This window comes from Eublepharis macularius, chromosome 11, assembly GCF_028583425.1.
Source record: "Eublepharis macularius isolate TG4126 chromosome 11, MPM_Emac_v1.0, whole genome shotgun sequence".
Lineage (NCBI taxonomy): Eukaryota > Metazoa > Chordata > Lepidosauria > Squamata > Eublepharidae > Eublepharis > Eublepharis macularius.
The window spans coordinates 89,395,831-89,423,319 of NC_072800.1; the positions used below are offsets into that span (position 1 = coordinate 89,395,831).

General features: G+C 44.1%; 1 protein-coding gene across 1 annotated transcript in view; it reads left to right on the top strand.

Annotated features, from left to right (window-relative positions):
• ADCYAP1R1 (ADCYAP receptor type I) overlaps positions 1-27,489 on the top strand; it is a 125,280-nt gene that overhangs the window by 86,709 nt on the left and 11,082 nt on the right. The window contains exon 13 of the mRNA XM_054991424.1: positions 19,679-19,762. Coding sequence (XP_054847399.1) covers positions 19,679-19,762 — 84 coding nt within the window. The remainder of the gene's footprint in view (positions 1-19,678; positions 19,763-27,489) is intronic.

Consider the following 27,489-nt stretch of genomic DNA (forward strand, 5'->3'; position numbering starts at 1 on the left):
TGGTGTAAAGTCCCAGCATTAAAGCAGCCACAAGGGATAATATTGTTAGGATCTGAAGCAATGCCTTCGCTGTTGTAGAGGAATGGCCATGCATATAGTTATAAGGTACAGATTGGATGTTTAGAGTGGAATACCAAGCTTCCCTGGAAAGAGCTCTTGGAACTAGACTGGTGGGAAAAGGAGCAACTGCTGGCATTTCAGTGCTGTTGGAGAAGGTCATATTCCAAATTGAGGCTGACTCTGCATCACAGGCTTGGACCCATATCTAGTGGCTACACGATAAAAGACCATCTTGAGATATTAACAGCTTTTGGAACACACATGATGCTGCCTTGCACTTAGGGCCAAGCTACACATGACGAATGACACTTGAACAGCAAGTGTATTTCTCCCTGTTCACTTGCCCTCCACTAAATCCACTTGCCGTTCAAGTGTCATTCGTCATGTGTAGCTTGGCCCTTAGTGAGGCTCTTGGTATATCCAAGTCAGTATTGCCTACTCTGACTGGCAGCAGCCCTCCAGAATCTAAAGACAGAGGTCTTTCATATCACCTGCTCCCTGATCCTTTTTACAGCCGATGCTGGGGATCGAACCTGAGACCTTCTGCATGCCAAGCGGATGCTCTACCACTGAGCCAGACCACTCCCCAACTTATCTGCTGTGCAGTCGTGGCCTTTCGCCCTGAGCCTGCGAAAGCGGGGAGGGCGGAATATAAATGTAATAAATTAAATTAAATTAAATTAAATGTATAGGGTTTCACCATCAAAGCTCTTGTTTGGAACGAGAGGTAGTTCTTGGTAGATGACACCTTTGCTAGGTCTATGGGGTACTTCCTGCCAAGGTAGACTTGTGAAGCCCTAGACTGAATTTGGACCCTGTACCAATATCTGTAATGGAGATGCAGCATTCATGTATGAGATATATTATGAGGTCACTTCCAGGGTGTTCACAGTTGTGACTCCTATCCAAACTCTTCCAGCTTCGGGTTCTTTCACACCCTAGTGAACCTCTGTATTGTTGTTGTTGGTGATATGTGTTTGTGTGCATGTTCGTGTTTATCTTCCCACCCATTCTCAATGGACCTGGGACAGACCTAGTGTATTCACGCTATTTCTGTGGTGGAAATGGATTTATTGCATGAGAAGAATATAGACTGATCAAGTGCTCCTCCGGAATAGTGCCACAGACTCCAGTGACAACGATGGCCACAGCAAACCAGGGGCTCTTCACACTTTGTTAAAGAAGGGGGACAGGGAGTAAGGGGGGGAAGCTCCATACATTACCAGTGTTAGGGCACTTATTGATTGATTTATTTTTTTATTATTGCCTTCCTTTCTTGCTGAGGTTCAAGGAGAACTGGACAGTGTAAAAATAATGCAATCCTGTAGCACAAGACAGCCAATAAAAAAGCAATATAACTAGGACTTCAACAGTTAGAAGCAATGCAAAAATAAAATAGCAGAGATGATATATTATAAGCAGTGCAGACAATGGAATTACAAAAACAGAAAGTGATGCAGCATGAGCCAGATAACATGATGGCACAGGGGTGCCCGAGAATTCTCAGCTGCCATCGGCATATTCTCTTCTTGGGTCATCAACTCTTTGAGCTTTGCCATTTTCTGCCTTTATTCCTCCACCAGTGATCCGAGTCACGGCACCAACCGATAGGGAATTTTTAAAATAGTGCTCTGCTGCCAATTATAAATTCCCCTACTACCACTTACCGAAATATAATCCAAGACACCAACTACAATGATCTAGAGAAATATGAGTTTTATTTTTCCAGATAAAGATCAGATGCATATTCTCTCTCTCATTCAAATGCATGATGAACAGTTACAACAGAGGATCTTATATCCCTTAGCACTAATTGTTTACAGAATAAAAGATCAAAAAGGTTAATACTAACATCTCTTCCAAATTACATTTTCTCAGAATACATGGCACCAGACAAGCTTGAGTGGCAGGTCAGTCATGTCTCACTAAATATAAACACCTCAAATACTGGATCCATACTTTTGTTATGAATTCGTAACACTTCTGGGAGGTAATTACTTCCAATGCTGATATCATAGTTACGGAATGAAAACAAGAAAAACGTTTACAGTTGCCAGAACTTTCTTACTTGTTTTGAGATTTCGTTGACCTGCAGCCTGATCACTTAGCAGAGAAGGCATTTGCTACTAAAGCAAGTTTTGCCCTCTCTGTGTGAATGACTTGCTTGACTAATGCTCACATATGGATTCTAGAAGAGAGGTCCAAGAAAAATCCCTGAACAACCAGCCAACAATGACCTCTGGTAAGAACAGGGGTTGGAGCCTCCTGAACCATTCTGCTGAGATAATGAGCCGGTCTCTGATTCACGAGTCCTCCTTGCACCAAGAGAAAGCACCACGGTTAGTGGAATGGATCCGCAGGTTATAACTCAGGGGTTCTTTCCCCCTCATCACTACCCAGTAATGGTGGCTAAGCAACATACATCCTACCATTGAATGAACACGATCCTGTGTCATTGTTCTTCAGTCACAGATCCGGAGGAGTTAGCTGTGTTAGTCAGTAGTAGCAAAATAATGAAGAATTCAGTAGCACCTTTAAGACTAACTAACTTTATTGTAGCATTAGATTTCGAGAGCCACACCTATCTGATGATACATCTGACAAAGAGAGCTGTGGCTCTTGAAAGCTTATGCTACAATAAAATTGGTTAGTCTTAAAGGTGCTACTAGACTCTTTACTATTGTTTTTCTGGATGGTTACAAAATTCTCCCTGTTTCCGACCCAGCACTGATATGTTTGCCGTCTGCCCCCCTCCATTTTTTATTTCTGGATGTTGTTCAGACCGCAATGCCTCTACAGTTTCTGCAGTTAGCAGGGTGCCGTTTTTCTTTACAGATTACTGAAGCACGCCGGTGCTCATATACATTGATGATATCCTAGTACAAAAAGGGATCATGTGGTAACCAGATGAGTGCACCAAGATTTTTTTGTATTTTCATCAGCACCACTGTGCATCATCGGCACATTGAAGGAATCGCCAACTCCAAAGGGAATCTAGATGACAGTGTGGCATCCCTTCATGATTCCCTTTTGCATTTGGCATGTCAGGAACATCTGCATACCGGTGCATATCAATACTGCATAAAAAAAGATGCAAAGTAAAAAAAAATAAAAGCATGTGTGATGGGGGGGAAATCCCACTAAGCCCCAATCTGGGGAGTCTTCATCTAAGAACTCTGTCTAAAACTAATCAACGCAGATAATTTAATTTTTTTTGGAGAAAACACTTGTCACACTTTAAACAAATTCAGTCAAAGTGCATACCTAAGAGAATTAAAGAAGAATTTTTCTTACAAGAACAGAATAGTTCACAAGAAAACAAACAAGGTTGTGTCAATACATTTCTGAAGAACTAGCAATAGATCTTAAATGCTGGCAGGTCAGATCAGCTACAAAAGAATGATAATTAACACTTTCTTTGGCACCTCATGTTATCTTTTGGAAAATCAGAGGGGTACAATTGTAGGCTGATAAGGGGATGGTGAGAAGACAAGGCTATAATATCCAAGGTTTTCTTGCAGCCATGTCTGTTGTTAACTCAAAACACCCTTCTATCCCACTGTTTTTGTCTACCTTGCAAATTCTAGCAGAGAGTGAAAATATGAAAGTCGGTGGAAAGGCACAAGGAACAGAACTAAGAGTCCAGGCAAGATTCATTTTCAGCAAGACCTGGCCAAACAGTTAAACTTACAGGGGACCATAAATTGTAGCTATTCCTCTATAAGAAAATCCCCTAACAGCAGGTCCATCAGCATGTGCGCCATTTTAAACAAATTTCTTTACAAAATTCTCCTGCTAAAACAGTAAAGCAAGAGTAGCTGTACGTGCAACAGAGTATTTCCACAGAACAACAGTAGAATGGAATGGAAGATATCCACTCATCTCTAGTTCCTTTTGTCGAATGTATTCCCAGAAGGCATGTGGTAGAAGGCCATAGCCAGTTGTGGCTTCCCATCACATGCCCAGAAAGAAGAATCCCACAGGTAGGACTGTCATAGTATGATAATCTATATAGGTTCCTCTACTTTCTTACCCATGTATGTAGCAACAGGGAGTAAAAACACAATTCTGTCCACTTGTCTTCATCTCCTTTAGGCACATTACGTTATTGTCTTGGCATGGGCGACATAAATTCCGCAAAGGTCTGATCAGTTTCAATGTTCATAGCCAACGCAGACAAATCACAGATATTCACAGCGTCCTTAGTCTGTAGCCATTTTATACCAACTTTCCACAGATCGCTTCGGAATGTGAAGCCCAGTTATTTAGATTAGATTTGGCCTCAAAATTCTGTTTAACAGCCAGTGGTTGTTTCCTGTATATCCATCATTGAGTTGGCAGAAGCTAAGCCTGTTTCCCCACACGTTGGATAATGCACTTTCAATGCAATTTAGCAATCCTTTGGAAGTGGATCTTTGTTTCACACATGAAAACCCTGTTCTAAACGATCATTAAAGAGCATTGAAAGTGCATTATCCAACGTGTGTGGAAGCAGCCTAATTGTTTAGCTTCTAGGCACAGCATCATCTAGATAGTCTACCGAACGGAGATGTGTCCAGCTTTTCCTTAAAAGAGATTCACCAAGGGCTCTTCCATGGCATCTCATCAATTCAAAGGCTCCCCTAAATTTCCAGGATTTCATAGCCTACAACCTACACAGTGACTGGAGTCTCCTTGTATTCTTTTTTTCCTATGTGTATAGTTAGCAACGGCAAAACAAAATCATCATTCATTACTCATTTCATTGGCTACCATTTCCTTTTGTGACTGTTTGCAACCTCCTAAACGAAGACATCTGAAAATGTCCTTTATTTATGTACCTGTCAATCTAAGCACCAATGAATACCATTTGGGTATTAGGTGGGTAGCCGTGTTGGTTGGCAGTAGACTAGCAAGATTCGAGTCCAGTGGCATCTTAGAAACCAACAAGATTTTTAAAATGTAAGCTTTTGAGAGCCAAAGCTCCCTTCTTCAGACACAAGTAGGAATGGAGATCCTTGAGCCTTTATAGCCCAGCCAAAGATGGGTGATGTGTTACACAGGAGAGCATCAAGATGTAAAGATACAGTGCAGCTTGATCAGATGGGAAAGGTGCAAAGGAAGATGACAGGATGTAAAAGAACAATGCAACTTGATTAGAGCAGAAATTAGGATCTTTAGTGAGATAAGAATCCTTAGTCTCTGTTCAGCCCTGGGGGGGGTTTCATTGTTCTGAATTTGTAAACGAAGCTTACACTCTGAAAATCTTGTCGATCTCTAAGGCACCACTGGACTAAAATCCTGCTCCACAAGGTATGTTCACAAAACAGCTATTATGTGTATGCATGCCAATGCATTTGTCTTGGGCATGTGGAGACCCTGTATGCGATTATGTTGATTGAATGATGACATTATATCCTCCCCAATTCCCTGACTGGCTAAATAGCCAGGAGCAGTTCTTAGGACTGCAGTCAATCACATTGGCAGAGTGATGTGGCTGCAAGAAAAGAAAAGGTTGATGTGATTTTTAGGGCGCATTAGTAGAAGTATAGCATGCACTTCACAAAAAAAGGCAGTAGTTCTACATTGCTCCATCTTAGAGTCTCTCCACACGAGACATCTTACATGAGAACACTCAAGTGTAGGGAGATGCAATGCCACTTGGGAAATGTAGTTTTAAAAGACAGAGTCAAAGGCTCTGTCAATTTCACCTCTTTACAGCTTGCAAAGATGGCTCCTCAGAGGGTTTGTTAATTTCCTCTTTGAGTCCCAAAAGGGAGGTGAAATTGACAGAGCCTTTGGAGAGGCCAAGAGGAAATTAACCAGCCCTCTGAGGAGGGATCTTTGCAGCTTTGTAGAGAGGTGAAATTGACAGAGCCTTTGGGGAGGCCAAGAGGAAATTAATCAACCCTCCGAGGAGGGATCTTTGCAGCTCTGTAGAGAGGTGAAATTTAAACTATGCTTCTTGGGTGGCATTGCCTCTCCCTACACTTGAGCATTCTTGTGTAAGATATCTCATGTAGAGAGATTCTTAGTCAGACCTGATTTGAAGAAAGGAGCTTTGACTCTCGAAAGCTTACACCCTCAAAATCTTGTTGGCCTTGAAGGAGCCACTGGAATGGCCCTGCACTTTTCGCAGGATAGGGGCAGAGCAAAGTGAGTTCAGAGGAGGGCAGAGAAGACAATCAGAGCTCTAGAAAACAAGTCCTGAAGAATGGTAAAAAAAAAAACTGGGTAGGTTTAACTTGGAGAAGAGAAGAGTGAAGGGAGAGATGCTGCTCAAATGCCTGAATCACTGTCGCGTAGAAGAGGGCAAAGATTTCTTCTCTCCTACCCCAGAGACCAAAACTAATTGGCTTCAATTACAGGGGGGTAGATTTGGGTTGAACATGAGGAAGACATTCTAATAGTAGTTTGACTATGGAACCAGTCACCTGTGTTCCTTGCTAAAATCTTCAAACACCGGGCAGCCATATTTGGGGAGAGTTCTGGCTTCCCTGCATAAAGCACAGGACCCAGAGGGTATATAAGAGCTTTCTGATCCTATGCTACTACCACATTGGCAACACAACTGTGATCCTAAGCTCTGCATAAGATGGGACAGTTTGTTTCTTTTAGATGAGGGAACACTGGAGATTTATGGTGTCTTTGAAACATTGACTTCATTCCCAACCATAGGAGGAGAGATGTAAAGGCAATGGAAAGAGGAGGAGAGTGTCCTGTGGACACGCCAACAGGGAGGAGCAAATTCTCCAAGTGGATCCACATTCATTTTTGTGAGCATCCCTGTTGAGCACTGAAAAATGTTGGATAGGCATTCGCTAGTGTTGGACAGCATGTTGATAAAATGCACACATATGTGCAGGCATCTGTGCCCAAGTCTTGCATCCTCCTCAACCGTTGTCCCATCCTTAAGCAGTAAACGTAATGGAGACGAGCAAAAGGAGCTACAAGGAATGTCCTTGAGCCGCTGGATAGGCATATCTTTTCTGTAAGGTACTTTTCCCAGTCTTTCCAAGCAATGTTTCCTGTTAGAGCTAATGAGTACTGACGTTTTTCAAGCCCCTCATATTGAATGAGAAGGTTAAAAAGACTACGGTTCCCATCAGCCCCAGCAGCCTACTAGGTTCTGAGCATGTGCAAGCTGCCCATGTGATGATGGATACTGTCAAGTGTGCAGGCGCAAATACCCTTGCAATACTTCTTGTTTGCAATTGCGAGCAGGTCATCAATGCAAGCACACAAGGTGCATGATTTGTGAGAGACAGACCTGTGAGCAGGGTAAGTTTAACATTGTGAGCACAGTACTTGCAACATCATGGTGAACATGGCCCGGTTCTCTTCTGCATATGTTGCTTGGAAAGATTGCTGTGGTGTCTGGTAGTCTTCCTTCCAGGCACATATGAGGTCCATTCCTACTTGGTCTTTGACAAAGCTATACCATAAGGTGCTTCACTGGGCTTCCATGGGGTAAACACCTTTTGGGATGGAGCCTGCAAGATCTGCTCAATGGGCACAAACCAGCCAATGTCACGTTGGCTGATTCCGTACACGTTGGATAATGCACTTTCAATGCACTTTATCAATCGTTTGAGGTGGATTTTTTGTTCCGCACACAAAAAAATCCATTCCAAATGATATATAAGGAGGATTGGAAGTGCATTATCCAACGTGTGCGGAATCACTCAACGAGAGGTATTTTCGCCAAAAGTCAGACCTCTGCATGTCATCCATGCATAAGCTTTCCAATGATGGCTTAAAGTAATTTCCCCGGGCTTCTGAACTAAAAATAAAATGGAAACGGTGATGAGCATTTAGTCAAGGCCAAGTTGTTTGGATCTCAATGTACAGATTCCTTAAATGTCTCTCTGATTGCAATACCTGTAATTGTGACTGTTTGTGCATTCGCTCCTTCTTGATGGGCTGTGCTTGCTTTGCCTTCTGCAGCTGAGTTCAGACAAGAGTCCCATGTGAGATGCTGCTTTAGGACCAAAGGAAGGGCTTGGGGGAGGCACTGTGAACATGTCATCATTTTGTAGTTGGGTTTTAAAATGCAGCAGGGTCTGATTCGTATGGAAAGCACGAACTGGGGCAAGATGACGTGGTAGGGGTGTACACACAAATGTCAGTTCTAGAGATTCATCTCTATGTCGGTGTGACCAAGAAACAAAACCCAAGCTGGAGATACAAAGATGGAAACGGGCTTTAATTCTGTACAGGGCAAAGAAAAGAGGGCTGCACTGAGCAAGGCCATTGTGCAGGAGCCAACGCCTGCTCCCCTCCCCAAGGAACTGAGATCATGAGCAATAAGGGAGAGATTTACAGTGCGATCCTAAGCAGAGTTACTCCAGTCTAAGCCCACTGATTTCTGTCCTCCAGAAGATCTGTCTTCCAAGTTCAGCATATTTAGCTGAGAGGTCACACCAGCTCTATCTCTGGTGTGCAGACTAGAGATGGGCACAAACCGAGAAAATGGCAGTTCCTTGTGGTTTGTGGTTCGTCATGTTTTAGGAACCATGAACCGGCATGAAATTTCCCGTTTTGTGAACCGGTTCATGAAAACGTCACTTCTAGGGCAGCAGAAAGTCTGCAGAAAGCCCATCCCCCATTGCCGAGGAAACTGCCTGCAGTGATGAACTGGAAAACGAACCAAACGAACCACTCTAAAAATCATAGCGGTTCATCGTAGTTCATTAGAAATGTGTTCTGACGAACTGCCAGTTTGCGGATCGTGAACTGGCCTGGTTCGTGATGAGCTTTCGTCCGTATTTCGGTTTGTGCCCATCTCTACTGCAGACCTTTCCATGATCTTTTTGGTCAAGTCCGGCAACTGATCTATATTCCTCTCACTACTCACAACAACCTGTGTCTTTGAGCTCTGTTTATTCCGCAGGACAGGTTTACCTTTAGGCCTCAAGTGGTTCTTGGCAGAAGTCTTGCCTCACCAAGGGGCTGGATCTCACTGAGGTGGTAATTCAAAGTCTGGTGGTACCATCAGAATGAAGGTAAAGGTTATTTCCCTTTAGAAGCTGTAGAAAGCTATCATAGAATCCTACAGATGGAAATGGCCTTGCAGACCATCTAGTCCAACCCTCTGCCCAAGGCAGGAACAGCCTAAAGCATCCCTGACAAGGATTCATCCAGCCGCTCCTTGAAGACTGCCAATGAGGGGCAACCCAACACATCTCTAAGCAGCCGATTCCACTGCACAATAGGGAGAAAGCTGGGCACAACCCTTTGTCCTTAGTGCTAAGTGCCAAAGGTCCAGGAATTTTGGTGTGCATGGAAGAACATTCAGGCGGGGATGAACGAATATGCCCTGCTAATTTCCTTTTGTTTTCACATGAGCATTTTCATTCACCCATTTCAGTCGCTGGCATTCCTAATTGTTTTTTTAATGCCGTCTTTAATGCCATTCATTCGTTACAATTCACTTAGAATCCATTGATGCAAGTGTAACATTTGAAATTTAATGGGAAACACTCAACACAAGGACACAGAAAGCTGCACTAAAATAAAGATTTAGGGCTTCAATGCGCACAAAGGAGAAGCAAACAGAAAACGGGGATTTTTGAATTTGAAACTCTTCAGACCACACATAACATCTTGAGAGTCAATCATGTGACTCCCCCACACACAGTTGGTCTGAAGTGGTAGAATCCAGATATAGGGGTACCGCCTTGGTGGGAACTAGGACTCCGTTCTGCCAAGCAGCTGCAGAATCAGGGCTTTTTTTCTGGCAGTAGATGCCCATAAGCAGTACCTGCACCTCTCTCTACAGTACTGGCATCTCTTTCGATTGGCAAGCAGGGTTTTGAATCGGGATCACTCCTGTCTCAGCCCAGTGCTCTAACCACTATTCCCTACTAGCTCTTTGGCAAAAGGTACCCAGCTCACATCCTAGGAACCTCACCTTTGGTTGGTTGAGCTTGAGGGCATGCAAATGTATCCCACTGGTACAGGAAATAATGCCCAGTTTGATCCTTCAGTTATGCCTGGCTTAGAATTGCAAAAAAAAAAAAAAAATGCAGCAGTGTGAAGTGTTCTATGCATCTTGATCCAGTTGTTGTTAAGTTTTTTTTTCCTCAGGTGGTAAGGGTGAAAACTATCTCCAGTTTAAAAAAACCTCATGTCAGTAGGTTTTCTAAAAACGTTAGTATGTATCTCCCTACATTCCTTCCTTATCCATACATTCCCAAAGTTAACTGGCTTATGTTTATGGATAAACGAGAAAATAGCATTTATCCTCCAGAGAGAGAATAATATCTATAGGGACAGTGTCATCTCATACAAAAGACATCTGTATGATATTATCATTTGGAAGGGCTCGGAGTTTCTCATTCAATTTACCCAGTTTATTAATACTACACATTACAGTATTAAATTTCAGATGGTCTAGGACAGCTCTAAAGTTAGTTTTTTGTCTGTACTGATAAAGAAGGAAGATAGGGAGATACACACTGATGTTTTTAGAACACCGGCTGTTGGTAAGCTGACAGAGTATGTCTTGGTCGAATAGCAAGAAGTCTAAACTACGCCAGCTGAAATTGTCATAAATCTGAACGATAGCAGTACACTGCACTTCTGTTTAGCCTTTGTTTGCTTGCGCTTGCGCTCATCTTCCCTCGCTTGGTCTCTCATGAATGCAACAAGACAACTAGGGACACTGGCTCACTGCAGATCACATTCCTCCTTCCAAAGTACATCTTTTTCAGTTAGGGAAGTTATTCAGAAGGACTACACGAGACAAGTATCTGGCAATCTGAGAGCCAAGCTACAAGTGACGCCTTTCACAGGTTGGACACTTGTCAGCTTCCCTCAAGTTTTGATGGGAAATGTAGGTGTCCTGGTTTTACAGCTTGGCTCTCCATTACAGCTGCAAGACCAGGATGCCTACATTTCCCATCAAAACTTGAGGGAAGCTGACAAGTGTCCAACCTGTGAAAGGCGTCACTTGTAGCTTGGCTCCCAGACTAGAGCCAGCATAAATTTGGGAAGACGCGGGATTGTGGAACCAATTCTCTGAGCTCTAAATCCCAGAATTACAATTAGCACCCTTCTGATTGGAAACTTTCTTCTTCTTCTTCTTCTTCTCCTTCTCCTTCTTCTTCTTCAGCAGAAGCAGCAAAACTCAAGTGAAGGTTTATTGAGCTAAACACATAGTATTGTACCAGTTTGCAATGGCTATTTATGTCTATTGCTTCTTGACAGCATTCTCCGTGGCCTGCTCTTGGTTTTTGAGTTGCAAAGCCTTAGAAAGAACTGAATTTTTCCACTTAACGTTTTTATCTTCAGCTTTTTCTATGGGATCCCAGTTTCAAAAACTATCACGTTGCTACTTAGATCTTCCACCACAAGACCCATATGATCCATAGAACTTAATAGCCGAGTAGGAATTTCTGAACCCAGGCTGTAGCTGTGTTTGAAATGGATCCCAAAATCCCAAAGGAGGAAATGTTTCCCTTTTGTGGAATTTTAGCAAAATGCCTTTTTCACTTTAGTGTGTTTATAGTGTAATAGAGGGAGCAAAATGAAAGGTATGTGAAGTGGGAGGGGAAGGGCTACAGAACTAACAACAACAACAACATTTGAGTTATATACCATCCTTCAGGACAATTTAACACCCACCCAGAGAGGTTTACAAAGTGTGTTATTATTATCCTCATGACAATCACCCTGTGAGGTGGGTGGGGCTGAGAGAGCTCCGAGAGAGCTGTGACTGACCCAAGGTCACCCAGCTGGCTTCAAGTGGAGGAGCGGGGAATCAAACCTGGCTCTCCAAATTAAAGTCCTGCCGCTCTTAACCACTACACCAATGGGAGGAAAGGCCCTGAGAAATGTTGGTGCAGTCTTCATAACGAATAACCACTAAATTCATGTCAAATTTGACTGAGAAAAATCCGGTGGGGGCCTTGGGATATGGGGAACCATCCGGGGAAATTTTCTAATCTTTTCAAATAAGTAATATGAAAAACGGCTGATTGTGGGAATTCAGAATGCAAACTCCTGCCTTTGAAATTGCTCACCCCACTGCGAAGTGGTGACTCTTAAATGCCTGCCTGGCTTTGCATTAATTCAGTTAGGGTTTTCCCCTCCCACCCTACACCCAGCCCTCCCTTCATTCCCTGTGGCCCCTTCTCTTTTTCTTCTTCCCAACCAACCTTATGGAACAGCCAAAGTCTTTCCTCTCCTTCCCTTCCCTCTCTTGGGGCACCTGAAATTGCTAGAGCAGTATCTGTGGGAGAAATGGCTCTTTCAGTTCCTTATTCACAGCTGTTCCCAATACCAGCTTCTGGGAGGCAGCCAAAACAAGAGGTCCATCCAGAACCAGTATTCCAGTTGGCACTAGCACATGTCTTCTTGTAGGGGATAGTCTAGTGAGTGCAGGGCTGTGTGATCTGGGGTCATCCAAAGATTGTTTGGGGGTACAGAGGGCTTGTATCTCTTACCCTACTTTGAAGCTGTTAACTTAAGAACTGGGCTTTGTAGGAGGACCCAGTATATGTCCACTTAGAGGGCAGAGTCCGCTGAATATGGAGGTGTATGATGTGTGCTCCTGCAGTCTTTATTTTGGGTTGCAGAGCTTTTCAATTACCCCCAATATTTGTGTTTTGCTCTGCAAATAAGGAACTAGGAACTGGGAACAAGGAACTGGGAACCAACTTCAGCGTTGTCTGGCAGAAGCTCTAAAGCTAATTCCCCAGGGCTCTGGAGTTTAATGCCATCAACTCCAGGGAATAGCAGGAATCTTTTTGCAAGGACTCAAAAATGCTCAAATTGATTTCATGCTCTCACAAACGAAGCCTACAAAAAGTGTGCGGGAAATGAGGCAAAAGGAAGAGGATTTGCCTGTTACTGAATAAAAACCCTCTTTGCTTCGCTCAGAATTCGACAGATGTTTTGTCTCAGGTATGAGTCAGCTTAGGAGAAGAATACAATTCAAGAAAAGGCTGTGATTGGTTTTGAAAGGAACCAGTGGGGCAACCCATAACAACAACAACGACAAAAATCCAAACCAACATTAACACCTCAAATAACAGCTTCTTCTTCCTCCTCCTCTCCCTCCTCCTATTATCACCACCACATTTTAAACATAAGATGTTTTTTTTCTATTTACATACTCCAAAGAAGCAATTCTAAGTGGGTCTACTTGGAAGTAAGTCCTACTTTATTTGCTAGGACTTACTCAGAAAAAACACGACCCGAGTTCAATCCTGGTGGAAGCCGGGTTCAAACAGCTGGCTCAAGGTTGACTCAGCCTTTCATCCTTCTGAGGTCGGTAAAATGAGTACCCAGTTTCCTGGGGGTAAAGTGTAGATGACTGGGGAAGGCAATGGCAAGCCACCCCGTAAAAAGTCTACCAAGAAAACATTGTGATGCGGCACCCCCCCCCCCATGGGCCAGTAATGATTTGGTGCTTGCACCTTTACCTACCTACTCCTCAGAAAGTGTGCTTACGATTGCAGCCAAAGTGTTGTGGCATGACATCACATTTTAAAAATGATTCAAAATAATATAAAATATGGGGAGCAGATGCCCAGCCCTCGACACTCCAGGAAAAGCTCCCACAAATAACTGTGTTTGAGTTAAGAGCTCAACAGGCTTAGCACCGTTATAAATAAACACATCAATATTACGCCAGTAGCCTATAATAAACAGAGTTATCTATCATTATTACTGGAGAAGTCCATCTGAGCAAACTATCTGGGCAGAGGGACTTCTCATTTTGGAGGCACATCAAGGCGTGTGGCCGAGCCAAACCTGAGAAGTGGTGGGTGAGACTCGGTGCAACTAAAATCACCTGCAGCCAGAATGACATTTTCCACTCTGCTACTAGCCACATAAGGTTTGATGCATGATTTTCAGATTCTCAACTGCCATAGTGGTGGTGGAGAATGCTGTCAAGTCATAGCTGACTTATAGCGAGTGTGACCCCCTTGTGGGGTTTTCATAGCAAGAGGTTAACAGGTGGTTTGCCATTGCCTGCCTCTGCAACCCTGGTCTCCCTTGGAGGTCTCCCATCCAATTACTAACCAAGGCTGACCCTGCTTAAGCTTTTGAGATGATGAGATCAAGCTTGCCTGGGCTATCCAGGCCAGATCTCTCACCAGCTATAGGAGACCTCTAATCTCCCCTAAACTATTACTAGGGATCCTCCTTCCACCCAGAACATCACTTGAGGGGCATTTTGGGATGTTACTTGAGAGAGATCAGGGAATTTTGCCCTCTCTTTGTACCTCTGGAAATCTAGGTGGGATCCGTAGAGGATGAGTCAAACATGAGACTCGTTTTTGGCAGCGCTAGAAGACTATTTAAATCAGGCATCTGATCTCTCTCATTGAAGTAGTCTCCAGGTGATATCGCCTTGCTTTTTTAAAAAAAAAGATTGGCCGCAGCACCATGAAAGCAAGAAACCCATGCTTTGTCTTTAGAAGAAAGCTGGGATTCTCATGGACTTCTGTGGATGCAACAGATTCCATGCGCAGAATCTAGTAGCCGGTGACCGTTGTTTTTAGAGCTATGTAGTGCACCTTTGTCCTTGAGTCTCATTGTTTTGCTCTGTCTCCTTCTCTTCCTTTCCTTTTGCATCGTAATCACTCTTTCTCGTCATGCATGTTGAAAACCCAAAGCATGCATATATCCATAGCTAATGGAAGTGTACATCATTCCTCCAACTAGCATCATGGTGGAAAGAAAAGAGAAATATGGCATATCCCATCGGTAGGTATGATTTTGCCTGCAGTCCAATGTAGGGGGGTAACAAACAAGGTTTATATCAACGGATTCTTTTTTTTAAGCCTTAAAAATCATTTCAAACAGCAGGTAAAAATACAAATACAAATTAAGCATTGGTCTACATGCGCTTGATTCGGCGCATGATTTTATTTTGCTAATTGGCAGGGTGGAGTTCAAAAGCTGTGCAGGGCACTGAAGGGATGTGTAGTCCGAAGAGAAAAGTTCGTAGAAATTTTCTTGCTCAGTTTTCACAACTGAGGAGAACAGCATCAATTCAGCTTAAAAAGAGGTTTGTTTCTGTCTTCCAGAAGTGCGCATGGTTCTCTTTCATGAGGCCAAATTAGGACTGACCAAATTACACAGGGTCAGTGATATAAGTTGCCCGTGTGATACTTGATGTTAAGGCCATGTCAAGTTGATGAAGTACAGCCAGTTATTAAGGTGCACACTCCGTATCAATGAATGGGTGCTTTATGAATCATGGCTACGTTAGAGGCAATCACACCAGGTCTCTCATTAGCCAAATGTTGCTAATCTCAGAGCTGGTCCACCCAGACCATAAAAGGCCATTCTGAGGGCTAAGAATGCTGCTGTATGGATTGGATGAATTGTGTCAGCATTTCTAGAATAGATGTGATCAAACTTTGCACTTTCAAAAGCCTTTCTGTTCTCCAGACAGTCATACAGGGGAAGAGAAGTGTACTTTCCCCCTCTGCCAGGTGTCATCCAAATTCGTAAACAAGTCATGGTCCTCAAAGGCTAAGGTTTTAAAAGATATGGGTAGCATAGCCTCAGAAATAGCATTCCATTCAAATATGTATGGTTATGTATGTCATGCATACAAAATTCAGTGAGAAACGTGTATGATAAATCTGTTTCTTGCAATCTGAAAACATTATTTTTGTTGTTGTTGATGATGAAGAAAATTGTGTGCAATATGATTGTACTGGGAACCAGATGAACAAATCTACTCTCTTTCAAGTCCATTGAAGTCAGTGAATTAGAAGGGTGTAACTTACTTAAGATTGCACGGAAAGTGGCCTCCATGTTTGCAGTTTGATCCAGGGAATGGGTCTGTTAATGGTGTATGGTTTTCAGGTTTCAGGGCGAAAAATGCAAAAATTACCATTAATTTGATAGTGTGATGTAACTTCAAGGTCAAACTTGGAAGAGATGTCATGCTGCTCTAGGATGCAGCAGAAACTCTATGGTTTTAGCATAGAGTTTCTGCTGAATGCTAGAGCAACGTAATGTCACTTCTGGGTTCACCCCAGAAATGATGTCACACTGTCAATGTGACTGCACTCCCCCATGTCCCCACCCCCAGACTCCAGCTGGGTGCTACCCAATAATGGTGAAAACCCCTTGGGAGCTGAGAATAGAGCCTCTTTATTCACAGAAGTCTTGCCTTTAATTTCCAGGTGGCAGAAACATCCCTTGTGGCTATCATGCTTTTATTCTGCCTTTCCCCCAAGAGCTCAGAGCAGCATGCAGTTCTCTTCTTTGGTTTCCTTACAACTACCATCTGAGTTAGGTTAGGCTGACAGATAGTGGTTTTCCATCATACCCTGCTTGTGATGTTCTCAAGGACTTCTGCTGGCTCAGGTGAACCTGTAGTGGAAGCAAAATAGAAAAGAGTCCAGTAGCACCTTTAATGCTAATCAACTTTACTGTAGCATAAGCTTTCGAGAACCACAGCTCTCTTCGTCAGATGCATAGAGGGTAAGAAGAAACTGGTCAGATATATAGGTGGAGAGGGGAGGGGGGAGTAGATGCAATCAGTAACTTCTGATAATAGGATCAGTTTGCTTCTGATAATGAAGTCAGTTACTTCTGATAATGAGATAACCATTCATCGTCTCTATTCAATCCAAGCCTGACTGAGTCAAATTTACATATGAATTCCATATGTGGAAGCAATTCTTATTTGATGGTCATTAGGCTAACTATTGGCAATCCATATTTGTTCATTTAGATTCTGAATCACAAAAAGTAGGATAGGACAACAGGAACAAATGCTTTTGTTGATGTCTGTTTTGAGTAACACCTTGTACAAATGATTCTTATATCCATCCAAAATAAATAACCTATGAATGCACTGACTATATATGGTTTTTCTAAAAGATTCCAAATTCTGCACGTTGCTTTTTCCAAATGGGTTTGAGCAGTAATCAGTGCCAATTTACTTGGTAACAGTAGTGGCTAGGGATCCATTTCGCTCTTTTTAACAGAGGGGGACTGTGAAAACTAAAAGTCCTTTGTGGGGTTAGAATTGGCGGCACCAGCAATTGGGTTTAGGGCTGCACGAGATGATCCAATAACCTGCAAAATCTTTGAGTATGCCTTTCTATGATGGTTTTATCATTGTTTGTCCCATAAGGTAGAAAGGGAGTATATCATAGAAATTATGCATCACACCGAAAATTAATAATTAGTTACCTAGTTTCAGGTGGGTAGCCATGTTGGTTTATAGTAGAAGATCAAGATTCAGGTTCAGTAGTGCCTTAAAGATCAACTAGATTTCCAGGGTAAGCAATTTCAAGAGATAGAGCTTCCTTCGAAAGCTTATACCCTTGAAATCTAGTTGGTCTTTAAGGTGCTACTGCACCCAAATCTTGCTCAAATTAATTACCTAGTGTTTGGTAGTTGGTTCCCATCTTGAAACAGCCACGGCTGAAGGACCAGATAATCTGAAATCCTCCTGTCAAGAATGGAAGTCAATGCGGTTCTTTCGGTTGAGGTAATTGCATAAGTGGATCTCCGCAAGTCATGGAATAAGTATTACTTTATTGAAAGGGTCCACTCCCAATACACTCACATTTGGCTCATCAACATGCTTGATGCATTGTGGGTTGTGTGGGGGTTTCCAGGGAGAAAATCTTAGAAGACGTTTTTTGCCCACTGTTATTGTTCTGTTTCCCCACACACTGTGCAACAGTGTTACGTTATTTCTGAGGAAAATCTGGAAGTGACATCATGCCTCTCTAGGAGTCACTAGAACCTCTAGGATAAATCCATAGAGCGTGTGGTGATTCCTAGAGAGGCATGGCACACTTCTGGGTTTCCCTGCTGAAATAATCTTCAAAGCATCAAGGCAAAGGGGAAAGAGTGGAGTTGGGAGGGGGAGAGTGGCAGGTACAGTTACAACAATATGCAAAGCTATGGTCTATTTTAATTATGGCTGGTTTGTGAGGCCAGAATTTCACTTGCTGTCCATCAAATCCTGGTTCACCTTGAGAAATGCAGTTTTCATGTGCTTCGCTCTGGCCAGACATCTCTGTAGCTATGGGAGGGCATTACTGCAGAGCAAGCCAGGACTAAGGCAGCGTGTGAAACCATAGTTAAAACAAACCGTGGTTAATAGCCATCTTCAAACCATGGTTACAGGTTCTGGTTTGTCAGGTCCTAACTAACTCACAGTGAGTGGAGTGGCTCACATTTGGTTGATCATTGTAACACTTTTAGTTTAATTAAAACACAGTTTTGTTATGTCTGGACTGAGTTAGAGGGAGAGAGGCTCTCCCTGCCTGTCCGTCAGCCAACCAAAGCAGTCCCCAAACCATTGCAAAGTGAGGAAGGAGAGGAGAGGAAGGGGAAGGGAGAGCTAGGACAGGCCTTCCGAACCTACCACTGAGCTTAGAAGCTGAACTATTTTTTAGTGATTTATTGGCAAACTAGCAACAATGCCCGTTGTGAGAAAAAATACAAGGGGCTCTAGAAAACTGATTCGGAGGGCCCCTCCTGGTGGCAAGTGGGTGCTTCACAGTGGCCTTGAGGCCAGAGTCATTGGCAATGTGCCTGCACAAGGATAAAAAGTGAGTCGTCTCCAATACAGCTTACCTTTTATATAGTAGGATGGCTTAAATTATCCCAGTCCACTGGTGAGTTGAGCATGGGGTGGGTTGTATGTGAAGTAGAGGCGGGCACAAACCAGGAAAATGGTGGTTTGCTGTGGTTTTGGTTCATCGCATTTCACTAACCATGAATCGTCATGAACTTGTCTGGTTTGCAAACCGGTTTGTTTGGTTCGTCAGTCCTGGAGCTTCAGAAGGTCTGCAGAAAGCCCATTCCCCCGTTGCCTAGGTAACAGATTGATTGGTGCCAGGCTGTCTGCAGTGACGGACTAAAAAATGACCATACAAACTGCTCTAAAAATCATAATGGTTCATCGTGGGTTGTCAGAAATGAGCTCCGACAAACCACTGATTTGCGAACCAAAAAACAGCCTAGTTCGTGACAAACTTTGGTTCGCATTTCAGTTCATGCCCATCTCTAATGTGAACTCATGAATATGGAGCTGCCTTATATTGAATCAGACCTTTGCTTCATCAAAGTCAGTATTGCCTACTTAGACTGGCCGCTGCTCTCCAGGGTCTCAGGCAGAGGTCTTTCACATCACCTCCTGCCTGGTCCTTTTAACTGTAGATGCCGGGGATTGAACCTGGGATTTTCTACATGCCAAGCAGAGGCTCTACCAGTGAGCTGCAGCCCCTCCCCATGTGTATCACCTACATCCCTAAATCACAACATGTCCTGGCGTCAGATCATCTCAAGCGAATTTGGGTTCATAGCATCCCTTCTCTCATGAGCCTTTGGCTAGCTTTCTACTTCAGCCCATCAGATGTGCCCACGACATGCTTTCCACCCCTGTTTTTCTTTCTTTCTTTTCTTTGCTTCCATTAGTGTGAAGCCTCCAGCCTGTTTTGTGGCTCAGCATGACACACACTTAGTTTATTGCTTCCTCTGCATCAGCAAGTGGCCAGTTTGGCTTGCAGTGTTCCTTTAGCCTTCTTTCTGTTTGATGCCCTGCCTCATGAAAACATATTGAAAGATGACATACTCTTTTAGCCTTGTCGTGGTAAGCTGAAAAAACAATTTTTTTTGCTAATCTTGTCATATTCAGCAGCTGCGTTCAGAAATGCTACTGTCAGCCCAACAGGGCTAAGCAACACTCTTGCAGGATGTCAGAACTATCCACCATTACCTTGTAAGTGTTCGCGATCCTGTGGCAATATCTGTGTTTGTTTGATGCATGCTGCAAATATGTGGTCGGTCGTGGTAGCAGCTGCAGAAGGTCATGTCTATGTGTCTCGTACACTGCATGTTGGCTCTGTGTATTTTGTTTCCTTTTGTGTGGCTTTCGCTGATAACACCACAACGAGAGAGTTGAAAGTTACGTGTTCAAAGTATAATATCAGATTGTTGGTCGTTGCTAGCTGGGAGTGGAAACAGACAACCATGTTACCAAATTGATTCTTACCATGGCTTGCATGTTATAGCTCGGTAGGCCATCCAGTTACATTCAGATGACCGTTTAATTTGGTTCTTTGTATGAGTTCACCTGTATCCTCTGGATAGAGGAGAAGTAGGTTAACGTTCTCCTAATAACTGGTAAATCAATACAGATGATCATCCTATCAAGTGGTTACATGCACATCTTGTCAGGAAATGGTTGTCTGTATTCATCTTTTCAGACTCAATAAAACATGGGCAGACTTGTCACTGAACACAAATGAATACCGACAGCCATTTTCCAAATGGTAACATACCACAATATGCATGTATGTCACCACTCAGGTGATGAGACACATTGTCTTCCTAGATTGTCTTAGCTTTGTTTTCCCAAGCTTTATTAAATAGTCCTTGGTGAAAGCTCCAAGAGTTCTCCTAGAAAGCTTGTAAAATATGGAGGTAACTTCCAGCCAGCCCTCTTGCCTGTCTCATCTCATCTTTTCAAGCAAACATCAGCTGGAGAAGTAGCAAAGATGGCTTGCTGACAACAGGCCTCAACGTAGCCTCATCTTGAAGGCCAGAATAGTTCGGAACATGCACAGAAGTGTCCATTGCTGTTGACAATTGTAGGTTTTAGAAGCACCTAGCTGAATGCATAAACTACCTGGTCAGCCAGTTTGCCTTCCAGAGGGTGGGGAGATTCTCACCAAACTTTAACATGGATTAGAAAGCCAGGGAAGCACCCAGGCAATCAACTTGTTACACTTAGGTCAGGTAGTTTTTGGCAAATGGTTGTCTGTATGTGCTCTTAGTAGGTGGTTGACTGTGTCATGTCGCCAGTGGGTCAGAAGAGTACGAGCATCTCTGCTTCCCTACATTTCTCCCCATCTCCTTTCCTCTGAATCCCAGTGGTGAGGAAGCAGATTCCCTGTGGTGTGTTCTCACATGGCTCCAGAAGGTTTGTGAGTAGACATGGGCACGAACAGAAAAAAAACCCGAACATTGTGTTTGTTGTTCGTTGTCATCCATGAACAATGAACACTGACGAACATGATCCTGTTCACGAACATGTTCGTTGTTTGTTGTTCGTGGGGGCCAGCAGGCTCTCCTCCAGCCATCACGATCCTTACTGCACCACTCCCAGAAACCCTACCTGAGCAGGCAGCAGGAAAGGTACCAATAATAAATAATAGCTTGGCCCCAGAGCCTGGCAGCAGCCCTGGAACCTGAAGGGGTAGATCCCTATCCCGCCACACACAAAGAAAATTCAAGCTCCAATGCACTCACCCTGTCTCTCTAACAGCAGCTGTCTCTCCCTGAAAGCCAGAGCTGGGAGCCCCCCTCCCCCCCTGGGCCGATTCCAGACGGCCCTCCCCATGCCGAAACGTCGTGCGTCGTTGCGCGGAAAACGCGAATTATCGCGTTTTCTTGCACGAGTTTTGTGCGACGTCGCGCAAAACTCGCATGAGAAAACGCGATATTTTGTGTTTTCCGCGCGATGACGCGTGACGTTTCGGCATGGGGAGGGCCGTCTGGAATTGGCCCTGGTCTTTTCCTCTTGTAACAAATTTGGAGCTTCCATCCACACTTGGAAGGAAGACCTGTCTATCAAGCTATGTTGGGCTTAGATTGGGGTTTCCAGGGCAACAGCAGGAGTTCAGACAGAGTTCAGACAATCCCTGCCTGAGTTGCCATGGGAATTGATTGCAGGTGCCAGACTGTCTGGCTTGACGAACAGCAACAAACGAGGCTTGCAACGACCACCTCTTTGTTTAGAATGGGGCCTCATGAACAGCTTGTTTGTGAACAGCAGATTGGGCTGTTCGTGGCTTTTTTTTTGTTCGTATTGCTGTTTGTGCCCATCTCTATTTGTGAGTACTGGAAAATCATAGACTTTGCACTCCCAGCCACAAAATGACTGGTTCATTCCACGTGGCTCCAGTATCCACACATGATGAATATCCATAGGACAATATCATGGAGAGCCAGCCCTCCCATTGCTTCACTTACCTGTAAAATACCCAAGTGGTTACTTGCTGATCATAGCAGGTCAGCAAAGAGGCATCTGAGTGCATTGTACAACAAGCTCTAGCCTGACACATATACATCTCCAGAGCTCCTGCTAGTTGGGTCTCTGGTTCTGCTGGACCAGGAAATGGAGAGCCGGACGGCATAAGATGCCATTTCCCTCTATGGTCCAGCAGATTAAATCCACTGAGATGAGAAAAAAGGAGACCGCCTGAACGTCTGGTTTTCAAGAGAAAGTTGCCATGGACCATGATTCTTTCTCTGGGGACGAAGAGTGGTGCCACTCGGTCATTTGGCATCTTGTGCTGGAAATCAGAGCAGCAGCCAATGCAACTGAATACCAGAAGAGCTCAAGATCTTCTTGAGAACTCTCTCCTCTGTAAGGCATAGTGAACTTAAACAGGGCATGACTGTGAGATGAGCTTTGGAATCTTCCCTTCGGTGTATTGAATGGATGTGGGAGAGGATAAGAAATGACCCACTTGTAACCCCTTTGCCATGATTTTTTACTCCTTTTATACCGCACTTTGTTACAACAGGATGGCTTCTATAGAGCAACTGTTGCTCCCTGTTGGCCACTTAGCAGCAGGGTGTGTTTTCACGTAGCCTTCCAAGAAGTTTCACTTGTGCCTTGTCATTTTCCAAGATCCAGGAGGCATCTTAAGGCTGGCGGTGGACAGTGCCCTCAAGTTACAGCTGACTTATGGCGACCCCTGCTGGGGTTTTCAAGGCAAGAGATGAACAGAGGTGGTTTGCCATTGCCAGCCTCTGTGTAGAAACCCTGGAATGGCTTGGTGGTCTCCCATCCAAGTACGAACCAGGGCTGACCCTGCTTAGTTTCCAAGAGCTGACAAGATCAGGCAAGTTTAAACCTGCTGAGAAGGAGCACAAGAATTCTTTTTATATGGCATTTTACTGTTATGCAAGAGTAGCTACTTTGTTGATAAAACACTGCCCTCTACCCCAGCAACCTTGAGGATGATTTAATTTATTTATTTTTATTTTTTTAATCAAATTTAATGAGTTTATACCCTGCCCTCCCCGTGAACGGGCTCAGGGCGGCTAACAACAAAGGAAAACATTATGCATTAAAATCATGAACAATTATCTAAAAGCAATATTTAAAAGCTCGGTACAATACAGAGTACAAGACTGGCCCCATAAACCATATAAGCTACATCAAATTATCTGAAAAACATGGATATAGCTGTGGTGCAGGGCTGGGGCAGCCAACGATGGAATACCTGGAGACACAGGCAGGGGACAAACTATTGGCTCTCAACCTGGCAGAACATCTCTATTTTACAAGCCCTGAGGAATGGTAACAAGTCATGCAGGGCCTGGATTTCAATTGGGAGCACATTTCACCACATCAGGGCCAGGGTTGAAAAGGCCCTGGCCCTGGCCGAGGCTGGACGAATGTCCCGTGGGCTGGGGACATAGTAATTGGTTCTATCAGGATTCTTTAGGCGTGGCATTTTACCAATGCTCAGGTATATTTCCGCACTAAGAACCATGATGCAATCATAACATAAGCACAACCATATTGCATTAGCTTCTCTTTTTGAAGGGGCAACAATGCACAGGTAACATGGAGGGAGATTTATTTATTTATTTATTTATTTATTTATTTATTTATTTATTTATATTCCACCCTCCCCACACCAGCAGGCTCAGGGCGGATTACAACCATATACAATTAAAACACATTAAATAATTGATATCAGTTAAAACCATAAAACAGTCAAAGTTACACAGTTAAAAATACATATATGTACATAACCGTAATGGCACAGCAACCAACTGATTGACCTTCACCCATCTCTACAGCATCAGACTGGGACTGTTTGCTAGATGGAGGTACTGCTCGTAGGGAGGGCATATTCTGCAATCTACCAGCCAGGGGGCTCTGCCTAGCACTGCCCCTATGCCTGGTGGAACAGCTCCGTCTTGCAGGCCCGGTGAAAGGATAACAAATCCTGCCGGGCCCTGATCTCATTAGACAGAGCGTTCCACCAGGCTGGGGCCAGGACCGAGAAGGCCCTGGCCCTGGTTGAAGAGAGGTGGGCCTCCCTAGGGCCAGGGACCTTCAACAGATGCAAATGAAACCAAACTCTTCTAGTTAAACTCAGATCGAGGAGCAGTAGAATGCACGGCGAAGGGAACCCATAGAACACCGCTGCAGAATGGGGTAAAGCTGTCAGCTGTTAACCCTTATTCCTGTCTTCTGCCAGACTTGCAGCCTTCTTCTAAATGTTTGAAGAACTTACAGTGCAATCTTAAGCAGTTACTGCAATCTAGGCCCATTGAAATCAATGAGCTTAGACTACATATCGCTCATGTGCTGGAAAGGCTGCAGGAAAAGGGGTACTTACCTACATTGTTGGTGGGATTGCGCTCACATTAATCAATTTCTGGCAAGAAGTGATTGAATATGTTAAAGTAATGACATCTTACCAACTCCCACTCCGACCAGAAATAATTTTGTTAAATGATTGGCAAGATACTCCGATCCCAAACATAAGAAAAATCTTGATAGCTGCAGCTAACTCAGCAATCGCTGCAGCATGGAAAAACAAAAAGAGTCCTATCATTTCAAATTGGTTATTGAGAGTTTGGGACCAGTTTATTTTGGCTAAGCTCAGAGCCGGCACGTCCATTGAGGTCGGGCTGGCAACCATCTTGAGCACTAAGGTGCTGGAGGGGGCACCGGGGGCGGGGGTGCACACCACGGAGCTCAATTGCCCCATGCTGCTGCTGCCACCACCAGCACACAGCTGTGGGCCAGGCACAGCAGGCAGCCAGGGTGGTGCATGGAGCAACTGAGCCAGAAGGCTGGGAGGATGCACACATGCCACCCTGGCCACCTGCAGTGCCTGGCTTGCAGCTGCTGCGCCCGGCCGGGAGCACATGCTGGCGGTGACAGCGTGAGGCAACTGAGCGGGCAGCCTCCCAGCCCTCCCACTCAGTTGCTCTGTGCTGCTGCCGCCGCTGTCACCACCAGCACACAGCTGTAGAGCAGGCATGGCAGGCGGCCAGGGCGGCACACGGAGCAACTGAGACGGAGGGCTGAGAGGACGCACACGCGCCATCCCAGCGGGGCATGCCCTGCATGTGATGTCACTTGCAGTGACGTCATCATGCGATATGGGTGTGTGCAAGGGGAAACAACAGCCCTGAAGCTGCCTCAGGCACCAGAAACCCTGGCACTGCCCGTGGCTAAGCTTACTAACTATATTAGACAATCTGAAACACCTGACTATAGGTCAAAATTGATTGAGCTTTGGTACCCAATCCTAGAATTTTTAACTAAAGATGAATGTGCAAAACAGCTGCTTAGACCTAAAGACTATTTTCATGTACTCCTCACCATCTAGAATAAGGCAACAAACACAGCTACTTACCTTATTGTTATAATGGCCTAATTGACGTTGATGTATAAAAAGGTACGAACAAATGTTGGAAACCAAATTTCACTGTTAATGTTTTGTTTGTTACTGTCATATTTGAAAAACTAAATAAATATTTTTCTAAAAAATGAGCTTAGACTGGAGTAAGTTTGCTTAGGATCGCACAGTCATCCCTCTCCAGGACAAACACACACCCAGTTCCCTTGAATTTCCTCAGGAAATGAGTCTGAGAGCCAAGCTACAAGTGACACCTGACACAGGTTGGACACTTGTCAGCTTCCCTCAAGTTTTGATGGGAAAGGTAGGCATCCTGGTCTTGCAGCTGTAATGGAGAGCCAAGCTGCAAGACCAGGATGCCTACATTTCCCATCAGAACTTGAGGGAAGCTGACAAGTGTCCAACCTGTGTAAGGCATCACTTGTAGCTTGGCTCTCAGTATCTGAAGCTGAGTCTGTCACAGCCCCCATTTCTCATGTTCTATGATCTCAGTCTGAATTGGACCCATACATGCCTATTGCTATAACACCATTTTTAAAAGCCATCCTGAAAGCTTTCTGGTGGCACCAGAGGAGGCAAATAGCTCATGTCAGAGAATAGGGAGGCAAAACCAGAGAATCCCCCAGTGTGAGGGCTCCATTATCTCTGAATTTACAGTGACAATAATGTCACAACAGAGAATCATTCCTATGTAGAAACAGCATCAGACTGAGAGCCAAGCTACAAGAGACGCCCGACACAGGTTGGACACTTGTCAGCTTCCCTCAAGTTTTGATGGAAAATGTAGGCACCCTGGTCTTGCAGCTGTAATGGAGAGCCAAGCTGTAAAACCAGGATGCCTACAGTTCCCATCAGAACTTGAGGTAAACTGACAAGTGTCCAACCTGTGTAAGGCGTCACTTGTAGCTTGGCTCTGAGGATGAAAAGTTCAAGAGGCTGGGTATGTTTAGGCTGGAGAAGAGAAAACTGAGGGGAGACTTGATAGTGCTCTTCAAATACCCAAAGGGCTGGCACATGGAAATGGGCAAGGACTTATTCTCTGCAACTGCAAAGGAAAAAGATTAAATTACAGGAGGATAATTTAGCTTGTGCATTAGGAGAAACTTGCTGCGGGTAAGAGCAGCTTGACCGTGAAACCTATTACGAGTGGCACTCCCTCAGTTTGATGTAGTGGTTAAGCCAGTTTGGTGTAGTGGTTAAGAGCATGGGACTCTAATCTGGAGAGCCAGGTTTGATTCCCCACTCGTCCACTTGAAGCCAGCTGGGTGACCTGGGGTCAGTCACTTAAGAGCGGCAGGACTCTAATCTGGAGAGCCAGGTTTGATTCCCCACTCCTCCACTTGAAGCCAGCTGGGTGGCCTTGGGTCAGTCACGGCTCTCTCGGAGCTCTCTCAGCTCAACCCACCTCACAGAGTGATTGCCCTACGGATAATATTAACAGACTTTGTAAACCGCTCTGAGTAGGCATTAAGTTGTTCTGAAGGGCGGTATATAAATCGAATATTATTATTATTTATTATTTCAGTAGACGTCTTCAGGAAAAGGCTGGTCAGACATCTGTTGGGGTTACTATAGCTTTGGATTTCCAGTGTTGAGCAAGGGATTGAACTAGATGGTCCCTTCCAACTTTAAAGCACCATGACTCAACGGGGTGGCTGTAATCATCCTCTAACCCGTAGCCTTCCTCTGAATAAATGTCTTTTCCTCCAATGCAAGAGCAACTTAAGTTATAGGAAGACTCCTTAGACTGGAAGAAGATCTTAAAATTGAGCCCAAAGGGTTGGTGGGAGTATAAATATTTTAATAAATCAATGAATCAACGAATAAGCTGCTTATTAAAGTGATGCACCTCAATGATTCCCAAATATGGCCCTTGAAGAGTCATATCATAAACATGAATAACAGTTATTTTTATCTGTTTGTTTGTTTGTTTGTTTACGTAATTTATTGTCCACCTTTCTCACTGAGACTCAAGGTGGATTACATTGAGTGAGATTAGTAACAATAACAATAATAACATTCAAGTTATATACCACCCTTCAGGACA